Source organism: Diabrotica undecimpunctata, chromosome 10, assembly GCF_040954645.1.
Source record: "Diabrotica undecimpunctata isolate CICGRU chromosome 10, icDiaUnde3, whole genome shotgun sequence".
NCBI classification, from domain to species: domain Eukaryota; kingdom Metazoa; phylum Arthropoda; class Insecta; order Coleoptera; family Chrysomelidae; genus Diabrotica; species Diabrotica undecimpunctata.
The window spans coordinates 65,537,390-65,556,461 of NC_092812.1; the positions used below are offsets into that span (position 1 = coordinate 65,537,390).

Sequence of the window (19,072 nt, forward strand, 5' to 3'; positions counted from 1 at the left end):
TAACTGACTTTTTATTTCCTAATGTAGCTTTGCCCTTAATGTTCTATTTTCTGTTTTACTACATGATGGAAATGGACTATCTCTTCAGGTCTATAATCTTGATTAGATCTCCTCCATTTGTTGCCTTAGGCGACCCTCTCTCTTTCGCTTTAGCGAAATAATTCTACTATTCAAAAAGGGAGATAAAAACAGCTAGAAAACTATAGAGGTATAAATTTGTTTGATACTAAACTAAAAATTATAACTAAAATTTTAATGAATCATAACTAATGAATCAAAGAATAAGTTTAGCAGATGACCAATAGGGTTTTCGTACTGAAAGATCATGTACAAATACAATATTCGTCATAAAGTAAATTATTAAGTAATCACTAGAGTATAATAGATCAATATTTCTGTGTTTGATAAACTTGAAGAAAGCATTTGACAGAGTAAGACTCAAAGACGTAATCCATCTTCTTTATAATAGAGAAGTTCCCCTAGATATCATAGAAACTATGAAAAACATCTACTAAAACAACAAAATTTAAGTCAGAATATATGGAAAACCTACAGAATATATAGACGTAAGCAGCGGCATAAGACAGGGGGATTCATTGAGCCCTATGTTCTTCAATTTAACCATGGATGAAATCATCAAAACGGTCAACAAAGAAGAGAACACAGAATGGGAAACAAAGAAGTAAAAATACTCTGTTAGGCCGACGACGCAATATTGATAGCCCAGATGAAGTCTGCAAAGACTAGTCCACATATTTAACATAAAAAAAGAATTTAATATAAAAATCTCAATACAGAAAACTAAAACAATAGTAATCAGCAAAGAACAAATCAAATGTAAAATAAAAATCGATGGCTTCAGTATTAAACAAGTAACAGAAATACGTTGGAATAACACTGTCCAGCTATGGAGACCTAGACATAGAAGTAAGAGATCAAATACAAACAAGAAATGGACATATTAAACCGACATATTAACACTGAGATAAATTCAAGAATTTATAAAGCCAGTGTAAGACCAATATGCATCAGAAACAATACCAGACTCAAATACAGCAAAAAAACTACTGGAAAAGGCAGATAATATGCATAATACTGAGAAGAATTACAGAAAATGCAGTGGGAGACCGAAAGAGGAGTAAGGAAATTAGAAGAAAACGTAACGTACAGTCTATAAACGAATGGACACAACAGAAAAAAAGAATGGAAAAAGAGATTCGTGTGGTCAAAATATCACGAGATATTTAATCTTAATCTGCCAATGAACCAGCAGAATTGCTTATAAAGATTAAAAGAAGAAGAGAAAAATTGCTTATGATATGGTTGTGGTACCTTAAAAGAACGAGTTGGTGCATTTTTGAAGAAGTTTAATTTAATTTATTTATATTTATTATTTTATAAAGAATTTCCACCATATATTCAATACGAACTAATACTGTCCATTTGTTTTAGTGAATCAAAGTAATATGGGTGGTTTAGGTGGAGATAAAGACGCAAAAAAGAAACACACGAGGCCTACGTTTTCTGGACAGCAGATATTTGCGTTAGAAAAAACCTTTGAACAAACCAAATACCTGGCTGGACCAGAACGAGCGAAATTAGCTTACGCTTTAGGAATGACAGAATCACAAGTTAAGGTAAGTTGTTTTCGATTTGTAAAGTAGCTATTATATACTTAAACTACAATTTTTATTTTTTTATTGGCTTAAGTTTCACTTGTTTTCTTACTTTTTTTCCTGCGTTGTTACCCTACCTTATTCCTTTTAGCGATATTAAAAATAAATCAATTCAACGAAGTATTAAGAACTCGACACATTTCTTATACATAACACCAAGAGGAATTATGGTACCAAGTGTAAGACTCTAGGACCTTTTATTTAAGAATAAAAAAATCCTTTTTATCATAAATTTAATAGTTTTTCTTCATACCTTGGGGAACCTATATATCAACTAAAAAAAACATAGGGATAGGCAAAAATGAAGAAGACCTGACGGCCCCCAAATTTAATAAAGTTTTTCCTCGCACTAAGAGGAATCAGTGTACCAAGTTTCACGGTTCAGGGACATTGTTAAAGAAAAAGGAAATTTATGAGATACGAGACAAACAAGGAAGCTTACCTGTTGAATCTAAATTTAACAGATATTTTACATATACCAAGAGAAACTTATGTACCAAGTTTGAAGACTCTAGGACTTCTCCTTCAAGAGTTATCGCACAGGCAGATGTACGTGTTTTCAAAAATTTCCTCAAAAAGCACGCTTTTTTATTTTGTATTATTTTAATTTTTATGAATTGGTAGGCATTTATATCTCATAAAATAATAAATGATAGCATACCTAATATTTATTGATGTACTCCACCTATACAAGTTTACAGAGTAGTTGGAATATCAGAAATAAAATAGGTATGTAAAATTACATACTATGTTAATAAATTTCAACCATAGGCAATTAAAGTTAAGGTTAGAGTCTAATTAAAAATATCCATTATTACAGGTTTGCTCCAGATAGTGTTAAAAGATATTTAAGACTAAATATTATGTTTATATTGGGTTAAGCCACAATTGATTGTAATGAAAATTACATTGTTAAATAAAGTTTCACGTTTCGATTTCCACTCCGAAAATAGTTTTCAAAAAAAGATTGTTTTCAAAATTACGGAAAAATTTTTAGTAGATTATTTTTTTTTAAATTCATGGTTGAATTACTTGGCCTCGATCTTTTGGACATTAGCCTTCTTTTGGTTGACAAAAAATCTGAGGTGGTGTTTTTACTCTCAAAATATCAAATTCTTACTGTTTTGTGTGTTTTATTTGTTTGTATAATGTGTGTTTAACATATATTATATATGTTGTGTATAATTGTAAATATTTGCGATTTCCTTTAATCTGCTTGGTATTGGTATTGTTGGCATGTTTTTGTTAGGAACTTTTTCTTTTAGTATTGGCAGTCATGTCTGCTACATTCTGATGATGAGTTTGCTACACATTTTCTTCATTAAGTAGGACGAGAGCTGCTTCTTTGATTATTTTCCTTTTCATGTCTGTTTCTTTGATGATTATTAATGCATAATTCTATTGTACTCTGTGCTTGTTATCTCAGTGCATGTTTGCATATCTAAGATTTGTCGAAGTTTCTGTTGTTGATATATGCCTCATGCTCATTTATCCTGACACTTAGTGGTCTTGCGGTTTCTTCCACATAGAAATTGTTGCATTCAAAGGGTGTATTTTATAGATGTAGTTCTTTGATATTTCTCATATATATTGTAGGTTGTTTGCCTTGTTTGTGTACAATGTTTTGTTCGAAGTCCTCCATGAATATATCTGATAATAATGGAAAGCCCATGGGTAATCCGAAATTTTGTTAAAAATACGTGTTATCATGTAAAGTGTTAGTAGTTCCACATTTAAGATTATGTTGAAGCCATTTTCTTATGGCGTTTTAATGTAAGTTATTATTTTTATTTTAAATTAATCACAATTTTAGTTTAAAATATGCTTATTTTGACGTTTTGATTTTCACTTCGAAAAATTTTCGACTTACTCAATAAAAATAGTAAAAGATTAATAAAAATTAAGAAATATAAAGAAAACAGGAGCAGGGATCAACAATTTCATAGATAATTTTATTATCCCACAAAGCGAAACAAGAAAACGTGCTACGAAAGCTTTAAAAATATCATTTAGTTGAAACTAGTAGATAATTGTTTTAATCTACATAGAAATGTTGTTCGACTTTGAAATCACCGCGAGGTTTGTATTTTAAATAACAGATATTTGCTTCCTGTATATGCTAAAAGAGGTCAAATTTGGTTTTTCAGATGTGCCTTCAAATCACACCAAGACAACGAAAGATTGCTTATAAGAAATTAAATATGTCGTATAAAAAAATGTTTTAGTCATAAATGTTTCTTTTAAAACCAGCCAAGACACTACTTGTCTCTGATAATTAATCGACTTTTTACCAAATCCTGTACTCTGAACAACTTTCTTAGGGGAGTTTATTGTTTATTTTTACTTGTTTAATCTTCTTATTCAAACTAGAGCGATCAAAGCATCTCCTCAGGTCTTTCAGCAACGGGTTCTGGCGTCTTCCTACTGATATTTTGCCCTGTTCTTTACCTTCCAATATGATTTGGAGTAATTCATCTTTCACGATTTTTCTTAGTAATTCTTTTTGTTTACTCATGCGTCGAAGTACCTCATCGTTGGTAACTTTTTGTACCCATGAAATTCTCAACATCCGTCTGTATATATACATCTAAAAGGTATTTAGCTTTTTTCTGTTTCCGAGTCTATTATTGTTCATTTTTAACAGTCATATAGCAAGACAGAAAAACCGTTATATCTGATCATTCGGATTGTGAACTCTAGAGTAAGGTCTGATCTTGTAAATAATATTTTCATGCCATTAGCGTTTTCCTGACTTGTTCGATTCTTCATAAGATTTCTTTTTTGGGTTATTATCTTGATTCCACCTTGGACCTCGTCTAATGCTTCTTTAAATATAGATTCGAATCATCAGTGCACTAGTAACGTTCCGAAAACGTTTTGTGACATAGCCCAATTGGGTTTTTAAATTATATAACTTTTATAAAGGATTTTTAATAAAATTTTTTGTTTATATATGTATATATATATATATATATATATATATATATATATATATATGTATACAGTTTATATATGTATACAGCCAACTACAGGAACTTAGATTCCTTGTGGAGATTAAATAATAGCGGTGATCAGATACAACCCTGTCGCACTCCTCATCGGATTCGTATATATTCGGATGTTGTGTGCTCCATTTTTATTGTTGCCATTTGACGTCAATATTGTAATTGATTATGCTTGGTTGATTGCACATTATTTCCAGTTTTTCATTTGTTCTAAATCGAGATCATTCAAGTATCCTATCAACCCTAGATCCATATACTTTTCTCACTACTTTGCAGTAAAAACGCCTTAACGGCAATTTATCGTGTTTCGTGATTGTTCCGGTTTCTGAACCGTATGTTATGTTTGGCTTGATCATTTTTCTATATATTCGGATCTTGGATGACCTCGACAGCATCTTTAATTCCAGTTGTTCTCAGAATTTAGACCATCTTTTGATGGTTAACTGATTGGTTAACTGGTTTTGATGGGTTCTTCAATTGTGAGATGTCTATTTTTCTTGTCATTTTTTCCCTTTAAACTTTCAAAAATCTTTTTAATCTAAAATCCAGTATAACTGAATTGTGATTGCTATGAAAGTCAGCTCCAAGGTATGTTTTAGTAGATTTTATGTACTTTTTATAGTTGATTTCGAGGAATTAATTTGATTCCTATTCCTAACAATTGTATCTTGTCTGTCAACATGTGATTTCCAAGTGTATAACCTTCTAGGACGCTGTTTGAGAAAGGTGTTGTACAAGTCTATCCATTTACTAAAGACATGTATCGTAGTTTCTTTTTCCACTTCTCGTTTCCACAGTTCATTCGCCCTACCTAGATGAAGTGTAGAGTGTAAAGGTGTTTCCTTCTTCCTTCCTTTTTATTAACAATTTTTTACCAATCGCTTTTAAAAATAATTTGTAACGGCATATTTCGTGATGCCACAAAATCGTTCTCCGTTGGGAATTTCTGCATGGTTTCTTTATATATTGAGTCTTTTTAAGGTTACTGTTTCAAACTACCTCGGTTGACACCGTAAGATACCGTACTCGGTAGTAAGAAGTTTAACACTTATTGTTGCGCTTTTACATATTTTTTTAATAAATGATCATACATATCGACCAATTGGATAGCAGAGGCACAGAACCGAAAAAGATGGAAATATCAGGTGGAGGACTATGTTGAACAATGTACAAATCAGGGCTGATTGATGATAATGATGAAAACATGGTCTAATTTACAATCAGCTAGTGGAGCAATTATTTTGTCTTAGTCCACTGAGTCAAATGGTTTCTCGTAGTTCACAAATCTTAAAACCACTGTTTTGTTGTATTTCACTGTTTTTCAATTAGTAAGTGGTCGTTTATACTATAACCGATTATGAAACCTGCTTGCTCTTTAGGTTGATAGAAATCTAGTTTGGGAGTTATTTGTCTTGTTAGTCTCTATGAATAATTTGTACATGTGGTGGAAAAGAAATATGGTGAACAAGTGTTTTTAAGATCTGTGGAATCACCCTTTTTATGAATGATTATCATAATGGCATTTTTATATGACGTTTTTTTTTTGTTATATGAATTTTTATAGTTATTAAACATCTATCAAATGCAATTTAAGAGCATAAATCATTTTGTTTTCTTCTTTCTTAATATTTTTAATCACCATGCCATTTTCAGCTGTGGTTCTGTTGGTTTTCATTTTTCTTAATGCCATTTTAATTTCTGATTATGTAATTTCCTGTATATCTTCTGAGTCATGGACCTTCATCATCATCTTGGTGCTACAGCCCTTAGAGGGCCTCGACTTTCTCAAGCTTTCTACGCCATTCTATTCTGTCCCTCGCTTGCATTTTCCAGTTGCCGACTCCGATCTTCTCGGCATCTTGTGTTACCCCGTCCATCCACCTCAGCTTTGGTCTACCCCGTCTTTTCATTCCCACGGGTTGCGCTGTTAGAATCTTTTTTATCATGTTTGACTCAGGGGCCCGGGCTACATGTCCTGCCCACTGCAGGCGGTTTCGCTTAATGATAGTGGTAATATCTTTACCACCAAACGTATGCTTGTAGATATTCTGCAGTTCAAAGTTATATCTACGCCTCCATATTCCGTTCTCACAGACCGCTCCGAATATCTTGCGTAGCACCTTTCTTTCAAAAATGGATAGAGCGGATTCATCTGTTTTCGTTAGCGTCCATACCTCTGATCCATATATGAGAACGGGGACTATCAGTGTTCTATAAAGCCTTATACGAGTTTTTTGAGACAGACGTTTGTTAGCTAAGTACTTTGATAGACCATGATAACACCTGTTTGCAATTATTATTCGCCTTTTTATTTCCTCAGATGTGCTATTATTGGGGTTAACCGATGTCCCTAGATATATGAACTCTTTGATTGCTTCGAAGTTTTGGTCATTGATGATTAAATTTGTGTCAACATTTCCAGCTCTTGTGTTTGTGTTAGTCGCCATGAATTTGGTTTTGGACCTTATGAATATATTTTATTCTTTAGGCTAGATTACTTCTCAATACTTTTCATCTGGAATTCTGGTCTATCATTTTAGAAATAGTTGCTGTACTGTATTTTGGTACAACTTTTTCTATTTCTTTGTCTATACGTCCATATTCTGCTTGTTTTTTTTTGATAAATTCGTCTTTGTTTTTCAATAAACTCTTACTACAATATCTTTTTACAGCATCTACTATTTGGATATCTATTTCCTTTAGGTTTATGCTCTCTAGATTTTGTAGGCCATCTCCCACATATTCTGCGTATTTAGAAGGGTTTTCTTGGAGTGTACTCTTCGTTGCTGCAAGTTTAGTTCTTTACTTTTTTACATGTATTGCTATTTTTTCTCTTACAGCTCAATGGTTATTAACTACCAAAAACTTAACACACTCACAGCTTGAACTATTTCCTCCCGATTAGATAACATCTCAAAGAATTATTTGCTCTAAATATTTGGATCATGGAACCCACAACAACATCAAGAGTCTATTGACCCAGCCATATGATCCAGCTGCTTACTTGGTTTACCTGTTTTTATGGCCTATCTGACCTTATAAAAAGTACTCAGCCTTGGTTTGAGTCAGTAGTTATGTCCATTTAAAAGATAGCAATTAATCTTTTTCCAAGTCTGCACATTTCACTCACCATTTTTAGTTTGAATGACAGTTCGTTGGTATCCCCTCCTTTAAGAACTCTCTTTGCCCTGGCACTTTAAATGTTTTCATTCAAATCTTTTCAAGATTAAAATTTTAAATGTAATGTTAATTGAATTGAGGTGATTGCCTCGTTAATAGGATACGGAAAGCGTAGTAAGCTGACCATCTGCCTGTTATGAGATATTATCTAATCGTTTAAAACACCTTTGTAGAGGATTTTTTTATCTTTTTATCTTCCATGCAATTTTATAAAAGAAATTGGTGTATGTAAACATAATAAAAATTAAAATAATATCTTCAATAACATCATTTTAAATAGTGCATGAAAAACAGTTCTAAAAAAATGGATAATAAGATCAAAACACGGAATATTCCAATGACATAATGTTATTTAAAAATTTTATTTGTGTATTTATTATTAATTGGCATCCTTAGGATGGATAAGTATCGTTGACATAATCACAGGTAAATGTTTTGCTTATCTCTCCGAGAGATTTTTTTTCCACATGGGAGGTGGTGGCCCTATTTATCTCACACACTCATCTGCGTAAGGAATATGCTAATTTTTCAATTATAAATCTAATACAAATATGTTAAATATTCGGTTGCGGTAAGTCGACCATATTGGAAACTGTCATCCAAGCGATTAGTGCCGGCCCTCTCGCATCCGCATTACATCGGAACGGATCGCGACGGATTCGAATAATAAATCCGATTAACTTTAAGTATATCTATAGCGGGGGTTAGAATAGACCGGATCACCGTCCCCTATGAGTAATTCAGTGGCACCGCAAGGTCTACAAATTCGGGAGGTTACGACGGTTTCTAAACGACTTGCGAACAGTATGTATGTATGGTGAAACCTTTTTTCTGTTTTTCTTTTTATACTTTTATTATATTTTATTGAAATCCATAGGCGGCGAAATAATAATTAACGCAAGGTATGCCGACGACTCGGAAAAGTTGCCAAAGGGTCGATATTATGAAAACTAAATGTTTGTAGGAAAAATAGACTCAATTCTAAATCAGATTGTGCTGAATGATGCAGTTGTTGAACAGGTAAAACATTTTAAATACTTGGAAGCTTCACAGTGGCTGAGGAGAAAGTTCTTTCCATAATTAAGATACTCTGCAAGGGTTTCATGTGTTGGAAAATGATTTTATGTAACACAAATATCTATTATGCATCTTTGCAAAATTATATTTAGTAAATCCTGTTAAACGGATGTGAGATCTGGAAAATAACAGGAATGAACAGTTTCGAAGCTTTTTAGCTGTGATGCTATCGTCGAATTCTGATGAAATCGTGGATGACACATGACACACACTATTAACGGGGAGGTACAATGATAAATGCAGAGATGCAACTAATAAACATAAAAAACATAAAGAAGAACAGAACCAGAAAGAATTTAAACTATTTCGACTCATTATTCAGGAAAATGTCGAAGAAAGACGATGAATTGGGTGTAAGAAACTATCTTTGTTACAGGACATATGACAATGAACTGGTCTTCAGATGGAAGATCCATGAGAAAGTTTCCATGGCATTGTCGAAATTATGAAAGCCAATGTTTAAAGTCAGACATCGCACCACGAGAAGTGTCTTTTTTGTGAGAATAAAGAAATCAGATGACATCTACATATTAAGACATACAATTGAGAGAAATAATGAAACTGGAGGTACCCTATTGCTACGTTTATATACTTTACAGTTGAATTTGATTATATAAATAGAGCAAAGAATATAGTCAATAATGCAAGATCTGTAATTCCCTTGAAAGATAATCACTGCATATCGTACATACCTTCCAGGGAAGCAAGGATCATGTTTTAATGAAAAAATGTTTTATCTGCGAGGCTGCTAATTTCACCTATCACCTGTTGACTTCCGTCCGATCTTATTTGTTAGCTTTATTCATTCTCTTTTGTTTTTTGCTATTCTTTTTGCTTCGTTACATGCATGTTTTTATTTCTTCTTTTTTGTGGAGCCATTTGTTTTGTTCGTCGTTTATTCTTAATAGGTTTTTGCTGTGTAGTTTAGTATAATAGTATTTTTTTAATATGTTATCCGTATGACGAGATGAAGCATATATATAATTAGAATACTCTAAATCCTCTATTTAATCGAATACTTTCTATTGTCTGCCTCTGTCTTCTGTATGTTTGATTGTCTAATATATTATTACTATAAATAGAATATGCAACCTTAACAAGCTGATGGAATGTTTCTCGGTCGGCAGCTAGATGAAACAATTCCTCCACCGTTCGACCTGTCCATTGTCTAATGTTACCCAGCCAGAACAGTCGTTTTCTTCCGATCTAGCGTTTTCATCCGATCTAGTACTTTATCAAAGGCTTTTTCAAAATCTATAAAAGAGACATAAATATTTTTTCTAAACTTAATGCTGCTTTGTAAGAGTATTCTCATGCAAAAAGAGCCTCCCGAGTACCTACACCGTTTCAAAAACCAAACTACTCATCATCAGTTATCCACACACAAACTTTATTTATGCGACAATGCAATATTTTCATAAAAAATTTGAGAGTGTGACTCATTAAACTGATTAGTCGATAGTCGCAACACTTTTCTTAGGAATAGTTACAAATATTGATTCTAACCAGTTGTATGGTAATTTACCGCTGCTGTATATCTGGTTAGAAAAGGGGGTGATAATCGCAACACTCTAATCATTTAATAGCTGTAACAATTCTGCAGGTATTTCGTCAGGACCAGAAGCCTTCCTTCGTTTCGCTTGGACGATGACCTTCTGAACTTGTGAGATTAGAATCAGTGGGCCAGTATCTCGGTTAGATGTTATTTCTTGGTAGATTCTTTGGTCATCTTTAAATAATTCTATTAAAATTTTCACATTCGGTACCCTCTTCCCTCTTTAATATCATCTAAAATTCTACCACTAGAGTCTTGTAATTGTCATATTTTGCCTGTTTGTAAATTTTGCTTTTGCATGTTATCTCGTTTAGTTTTTTATGCAAATGGAAGCTCGTTGCTCCAGTTTCTCAATTTCTAAAGAGGATTATGTTCTTAGGACCAAATATTATTGAGTAATATCTAAAACATCCCGACTAAAACATTTAATATTTACATTTATTTAATTTAATACGATTATATTACTTCTAGTGGAATTCTACCCAAGTCAGCTGCGTAGTCGTTTTTTTGCGTAATTTATTTATTTTTTTGTTATGTCTGATTCGATGATATTCATAGTTTTCTCAATAGCTGTTGCTTCTATAAAAAGCCATATTTCAGTATCTCTTCTATAAAATGCTTTAAACTAGTGTTATTCTGTATACAATTTATACATGCGCCGTATTTCTTCCTCCCGTCATTTTATTTTTAATCATTGTTGATTCCAGCTGCACTCAAGACATTTTGTTATTGCGTGGAGTGTTTTTGTATCTTGTGCTCTAATTGCATCTTCAGCTCTACTTGCTAATTGTTCCATATATAGTTGTTTATCTTATCTGGCACTCTTCTTGTTTCCAATTTTTTGTGTTATACATACATCCTTAAAGGTATAAAAAGGTTCGAGTGAGAAAATGTGAAAATTATACTTATGGCTTCATGAAGTTGAAAAAATAACTTGTTGCTGTAGTTGTAGTGTGGTTTTAGTTGAACGTAGATGAAGTAGTTTCAGGCCATGTTACTGCAGCTTTCTTCTGTTGTGGTTGAACGTAGACGTAGTTGTTTTGGGTCGTGCTGTACTCCACGTGCTTCGGGAAATTCCACCCAAATAAGGGAAAAAGAAAACGTTAAATAAGGCCAAAAAACTAAAATAATAAACCTTGTGTTAGCAACATCATAAATTTTAAACATTTCCTTGCCACGAAATTATAGAACATTAACAAATATATAAGAAAAAATAGAGGAGATGGCAATAAATTAGTCAAATATTCTACCTACATAAATATACACTTGACTTGGAGGTTATATATGAAAATAAGTAAAAAAAGAATATTATAAGACTGAAAATTGGTCAAATATTAAATAAAAAGAAATCAACCAATCCCAATAGAGATTTAAGAATACAAATGGGTTTATGAACTAAAACACCACTTTAAATAGACAAAAGATATTTAAAAAACACTCCCACTTCTGTAACTTGAAGTGAAACTGACATAACAGAACTCGGAAATCACAATTTCTAAGAGACAAATAAAGTTTGTCGTTACTTTAATTAGATCATAGACATTTTATTTATGTCTATGATTTATTATGAAAATTTATAAAAAATTAAAATGAATATGAAATAAAAGGATAAAGATTAGACATAATGTCGAATTAGACAAGAAAAATATTAAAACAAAACCAGTTAACAAGTTAACAAATGAATTAAATCAACATAAATTGAAATAAAATAATTAATTATTTAAAGAAAAATAATAAACATGTGACGTTTATAACGTTACAGTATAATTCTTATCGATGTACAGAATTTCCATTTTTATTTCTCTACGTATCTACTACGTACATATGCTATTTTGCAGCATAATTCGAACGTTTTGTGTATCCCCGCGTCTTATCCTCTAGAAAATTGAGACCTTTTGGTGGTAACGCGTGTTTTCACGATATGTTCCGAATTAATGAAAACAATGTCAGTCCCGGCAGGCTGCTCAAAACGCCCTGGAAACTTCATTCTCTTTGACGAACGTTTTCGACAAGTGTAAATGTCCCCTTTTGTTACTCAGTCAATTTGCATTTTTATTGAATCTCTAGCCACGGAGATTTGAATATAAGCCAGGATGTTGACAAAAAATGATAGGCCCATATTGAGATTCTGGACGAGGTTCAGTACCTACAAGCAGCGTGCAACTTATTTCAATTTGTAATTCAATCTTTATACAACCAATTAAATCCTAATTTCAATAAACCAATACGGCGTTAGCGATATTAATGCTTAGCTTTTTGTGTCGTCCCTTCTGGAAGCCTACTAAATATGAGTAATGTCTTTTTTACAAACTGGGGTCCGCTAATACCGAATCTTGCTAACCGGGCTCTTCATTTTCTATTTTTTGCAATTAATATTAAACCGATGATAAGTGTTTTTGTTTCGTAATATCTTTTGTATGCAAGTAGATATTTCCGGTATTTTTTATAGAGTAAAAATATTAAGGAGATATGGTTATCTAGGCAGTATTATATCTAATGGCTATTGAATAAAACTCTAGAAAACAATAATACGCCCATATGGTTCAGAGACCTAGACAAAAAGTAATGAAAACATGTTAGGATGTTTCGAAAGAAAAGTACTAAGGTGAATCTATGGAGCAGTGAATGACAATGGAGTGTGGAGAAGACGATACAACTTCGAACTTTATAGAATATACCAGGAACCAGATATCGTAAAACATATTAAGATAGGACGTTTGAGGTGGATAGGGCATCTAATGCGGCTAGAACAAAATGGCCCTTCTAGAAAAACGCTCCCTTATAGACCCATTGGTTAGAGAAGAAGAGGAAGACCCAGAACAAGGTTCCTTGAGAAGATAAAGACATGAGAAATATGGGAATACGTGCTTGGTGGAGATAGGCGATGACTGGAGAGAAATTCTTGAGGAGGTTAGGACCCACGCGGGATTGTAAAGCCAGAATGATAATGATGGCTATTGAATATAAATTGAGTTGGTAAATTTAGCAAAAACATTGGCAACGTATACTACTCCATGAATAATGTTCTTCTTTTTCCATTTGTTCACCATTTTCGTGAAATGTTCAACCAAGGAATGCGTGATGTTCCAATACAACGTTCTCCATAATTTACGCTCTGTGATGCAGCCATGCAAAACATACTTCTGCTCTTACCACATTATCCAGATACTGCACCTTTCTTATCTTAATTGTAGATATCACTTCCTTTTGTTGTTTTTATTCCTCTTGGAACCACAGTACTCTGTCTACTTAACTTATTTTTAATATCATTCTGTGGATCCCTATTTCAAATGTTTCAAGTAGGTGACTTATTTCTTTCTTTAAGGTCCACTGCATGGAGCACCACAGAAAACACTTATAAACATCCTATTTTTACTTTGAGTTCTAAACCAAGATCATTACTGTATAGCGCTTTTTTTGTTAGATTGAATCACTCTAGCTTATTCAATTCCCGTCCTTATTTCTTGAATACTTGCAAGCTAATCATTCACTGAGGTTTCTCAACCAAGACATTCTTCTCTTTTTTATATTGCGCTTACATCCAATATTTTACTGCATAGTCACTTGTAACACTTGTAACTCCTCGAGTAATATGTCCTACATACTGTAATTTTCTCGTTTTAGTAGTCAATATGACCTTTTTTTCTTTATGGATCCTGTCCAGTACTACTTGGTTAGCAATTTTGTCCTTCCAGGAGATTTTTAACATCGTATGGAATGCCCACATCTGAAATGCCTCCAGCTTACTCCAAATTCAAACACAAAAGAATCAACTAATATTTCCAAAATACTTCTCACTGTCAGTAGTTATCGCACAAAGCATTAAACTTTACTTCAAGCACCAGCAAGTAGCGTTACTACCTGACTTGACAGTGGCAAGTGCCAAAACGCTTTTCCGTACGAAAACATTTAAGTACGAATTCTCTGTTTAAGGTCTACCAAATTGGTAGGTCGGTTTACATATACCTTACTTTTCAAATAACCCCAGATAGAAAAGTCCATGGGATTAAAATCTGGTGACCTAGCAGGTCATTCAATGTGACCGCGTCGTCCAATCCAGCGATTGGGAAAAGTTGAATTTAGAAAATTTCTAACCACTACAGCACAATGTGGACTTGATGCATCCTAATGAATCCAAATGGTCGGATCTATTTGACCAGTTTGATATCTGGAAATGTTACTGTTAAAAATGGAACTACGTAGGTTTTGCAACATCTCTCTCTCAATGCCTTTCACCCGTCACAATACCGTCAAAAAATACGGTCCTACAATGGTATTCCTAACAATCCCAGCCCATACATTTACTTTTCGGGGATATTGGGTATAAACTTCCATTGTCCAATTGGGATTTTCTGTTACCCAATGACGACAATTTTGCATATTAACAGTACTATTTAAACAAAAAGTGGCCTCGTCGGAAAACAAGATATTATATTCAAATCCGTTATTTCGATTACACAAGTCTTGCATATTTTCGCAAAACTCCATGCGTCTATCTTAGTCGTCTTCATTGAGTTTATGTTTAAGTTTAATTTTATATGAATGTAATTTGGCCTTTTTTAGAATTTTACGAGCAGCACCACGACAGATCTCATTGTTTGTTGATAAAGTTGATCAAGTAATACATTTAATTGATTGTCATCGGAAACAATGGATCTGCCGCTCTTGATCTTATCTCTAACATTGCCAATATCATTAAATTCATGCAATATTTTGCTTACAGTAGCTTTACTTATTGGTACTTGGTCAGGATATTTTTCATTAAAGATATCGCATACTTCTTTTACGATCGCTGTAACCTAAAATCATCAAAACTTTTCGCTGTTTTGCTGACTGCACTATCATAATTTCAAATCAATTTCAAATAATTTCTATTAGAGTAATATTTCTCAAAAATATACTAGTGCAGACTTCTAAATCGATGTGACACAACAAATCAATTTAAAATTTACATATCTAGTGGTAACTACGAACTTACTGTCTGGTTGCTAAGGAATTTGACATGTCTTTACAGCCTATTTGATTTTTGGCAATATACTGAGTACAGTCGTTACCACTTTATTTTATTGTATTGTTGATCTACAGCCCATTACAAAGCCATTATCATTTGAATGGAATTGGTTGTCTTTATTAGATAAACAATCTACCTTCTGTATCGTACAACAATAGGCCACTCCATTCGAGCATTTGCTGTAATTATGTTTTTTGTTTGTCTTTAATATATAATGACTTCTTTAATAACTTTCTTTGTAAAATAAATTTTAAATTAAATTTTAAGAAATACGAGCTCTGGTTACTTGTACCCTCTGTATACTATAGTTTGAATGTGTTGAGTTTGGTACGGTTATACTCAGAAAAATATGTGCTTTTAACTTTTTAGATAAAAATATGCCCTTTCTATTTAAAACAATTGTCGGTGACGTCACATCTGCTAAGATAGAGGGGGTAAAAGGTATTTTTTTCTTGAAAAGGTTAGAAAACAATAATAAAAATCGACCTGTCAGAGCTTTAACTCTGAAAATAATTAAGTCATGAGATAATAGACGGTTTCCCCACTTAATCAACACACATATAGTTTCATTATAAATCTAATTGAATAATTATAGATAATTATTACTTTTAAAAAGAACCCCATTTGAATTTTCAACGAAGCCATAAATATCGGAGTTAAAATCCGAAAATGGCTTTCAAGAAAGCACCGCAAGATTTATTTTGGCCGACATCGAGCGAAACCCCCGTTCTGCTGTCTTTTATCTCGTATCAATCAGATGTGGAAATCCTAATAGCCATCACGATGTTTGTTATAAACAAGTGTCGCCCCCACTGAGCCTTGCGTTGCCGCTTGCCGCCCTAATTCAATTTGTCAGAAGATTATACGGCATAGCCGCACACCCTCTCTTAGACAATATATCATAGAGGGTACAGTTGCCCCCATGGTCTCATTGACGGTGAAGTCGAAACGGAGTTAGGCACTCATCTGCTACACTATACACTGGCGGAGCCACTTCTTGGATAATTGTTTTACTGCCTCAATATGATCTATAATACCATTTTATTCTTAGTGAAGTGAGTGGCGTAAAGTAAAAGTTAAAAATAATTATCCGATTTTCACAATTTTGGTATTACATACAATATAGTATGAACAGTATCGTCTTAGCATATTTGGCCCATATATTTGTTATTCTAGGCAATAAAGCTGTTATTAAACCAAATTTAATTGACTACTATAATTATTGCTCTGGGAATAAATCACAATAATTATAATTAAAATTACATATTTTTGACATTTCGACTTCTAGTCTGAAATGGTCATCAAAAAAGTGCAAATAACCTATATAAATAAAAAATGTTTCATATTTTATTATTCAAAATTAATCATTTTGTATTTATTTTGGTTATTTGCAATTTTTTTTAAATTCCGAGATAAAAATAGGATTTTTTTACTACGCTCTCTAAAATTACTGAGCTGAGTCTGTTCACGAGTAGCCTTTCAAGTAGTTTGTAACATGAGCTCAACAGCGCTATCGGACGGTAGCTTTCCACCAAGTTTTTGGGTTTATTGGCTTGAGGCACTGCATTTTTTGCTTCCTTGAAGTCCGCTGCCACACATCCCGTTATAAGAATATTAGAGTAGAAATTATTTAACCACATTCTTTCGTGTCTCCCACAATGTTTTAGGAATTCTGCGTGGATTCTGCCAAACCCTGAAACTTTTCCAGATTTGGTATCGTTCAATGTCTTACTAATCTCCTCTATTTCAAAAGGTTTTGAGTGTTCAGGATGGGCTCCGATTGCCCGGCGGATATTTCTTTTTAATTGCCGTGTGGTGTTCTTTAAGTTTTGGGACTTTATTTGGTCGGCTGTAATTTTATGCTGTTTATCAGTCGGAGGGTTAAAGCCTCCTAATTTCTTTAGGAGACTCCATGCTTTCCTACTTAATTTTTTGGAGTCAATACATCTCGTCTTTCTTGCTATTTCTTGCGGCGTTCAAAGTCTAATTTATTAAAAAGTTCATCCGCAATTTCAGGATCACCACTCTCTTGGAATTCTGGTTAGAGTTGCTCTAAGTTATGATTGCATCTCGATATGTATTCCTTTCTATCAGTTCATCAGTGAGCTTGACCCAATTAGCTTTTTTGGAGTTTCATCTTGCTCTAGGATTGGAGTGAAGAATTGGGATTTTGTAATCTACTTTAAGAATTATAAGGATGTGCTAGCTGTGTGGGAAGTTATTTAGAACTTGTCTTAAAACTGAAATAAATCAGGATTCGTTTCAGTATTCCAAGCTACTGATTTAAAGGAGCTCTTATCTTTGGCATCGAATATTAGACTTAGATTATTTACCTTCATCTAGCTGTGTAGTTGTTCTCTGTTGTCATCGACCTTTCAATATTTCCATGCCGTATGGTGGCTATTACATGGTGTGTGTCTCCTCATATATCGGTTTGAAATAAGTGGTAGTTTTCTACAGTATTCCGGACATAAGTCGCTATACCGTAGAAACGATGGTAGGTGGCTCCTAACAACTCATATCCTACTATTTTTCCACTGTATCGTTGCTGATCTTCGTTCTCTTTATGCGTTTATTGGATGAGGACCATGTCAATATTTTGTTCTAACACGAGCTTTGAGATATACTTATCTTTGGCTCTGCTAAGTCCTTCGGCGTGAATTTGGCAAATACGGATTCTTTCACCAAGATTTTTTGTTAGATGATGCTGAAAAATACCATTGTTTTTCAATTCTGCTTCCATTTATAGTAATCAGGACTTCAGAGATTTTATCTAAGATATTATCTGGCAGCCGATCTCTCACAAGAAGAGATAAGATACCAAACACGAGGTAATAGCGAATTTAGAAATGAAAGATTAGAAACAATTTATTGTAAGTAAGAGACAACTAGAATGGCTGGATAAATACATAGAATGAATGACAAAAGACTAGCAAAAATTATATGAAGCCAGGGCATGGCGAAAAAACAAAGTTGGCCAACCGCGATTAAGATGGATGAGGAAGTTAGACAAAAAAAAAGAGAAACGGGGGTAAAATTAAACAAGATCAAACAAGGTAGGGCATCATTGACACAATAGTAATAAGAAAAAAATAAATAAATAAAATATTACTTGGTATCAGAATTTTCACATATATTTGAAACAGGAATAGTTCCTAGATGATTTTTATCTCTAGTAGTTTTTGCTCAATACGGAATTCATGTTGACCAGCTAGAAATTTTCTTCTTTTCGCCGCCTGTGTTAATGATCATTTCTTTTTTAAAATGTTACATGATACGCCACTGGTTTTATATGAAAGACACAAAGAGGCACTTACTATGTACTTGTCCAATTAGAAGGACAAATGCTGGATTAAAACTTCATAGACAAGTTGCGAGTTATGGCCCCCGCTGGCTACCAAGCAACGATTCATTTTTGAAATGGGGCTGGACGGGTTCGAAAATATAGGGGTTGATTAAATATACTGTAACCATAACAAAAGGAATAAACTCTGAATGGCACCGTCGTCCATTTGTGGCTAATGATTTAAGGAGCTGTGAATTTGCCAAATAGTTTTCGGCCATTGGC

The 19,072-nt window shown here is 33.3% G+C and overlaps 1 protein-coding gene across 1 annotated transcript in view; it reads left to right on the plus strand.

Annotated features, from left to right (window-relative positions):
* HGTX (HGTX homeodomain transcription factor) overlaps positions 1-19,072 on the plus strand; it is a 197,298-nt gene that overhangs the window by 115,215 nt on the left and 63,011 nt on the right. Inside the window, exon 2 of the mRNA XM_072546421.1 lies at positions 1,453-1,637. Coding sequence (XP_072402522.1) covers positions 1,453-1,637 — 185 coding nt within the window. The remainder of the gene's footprint in view (positions 1-1,452; positions 1,638-19,072) is intronic.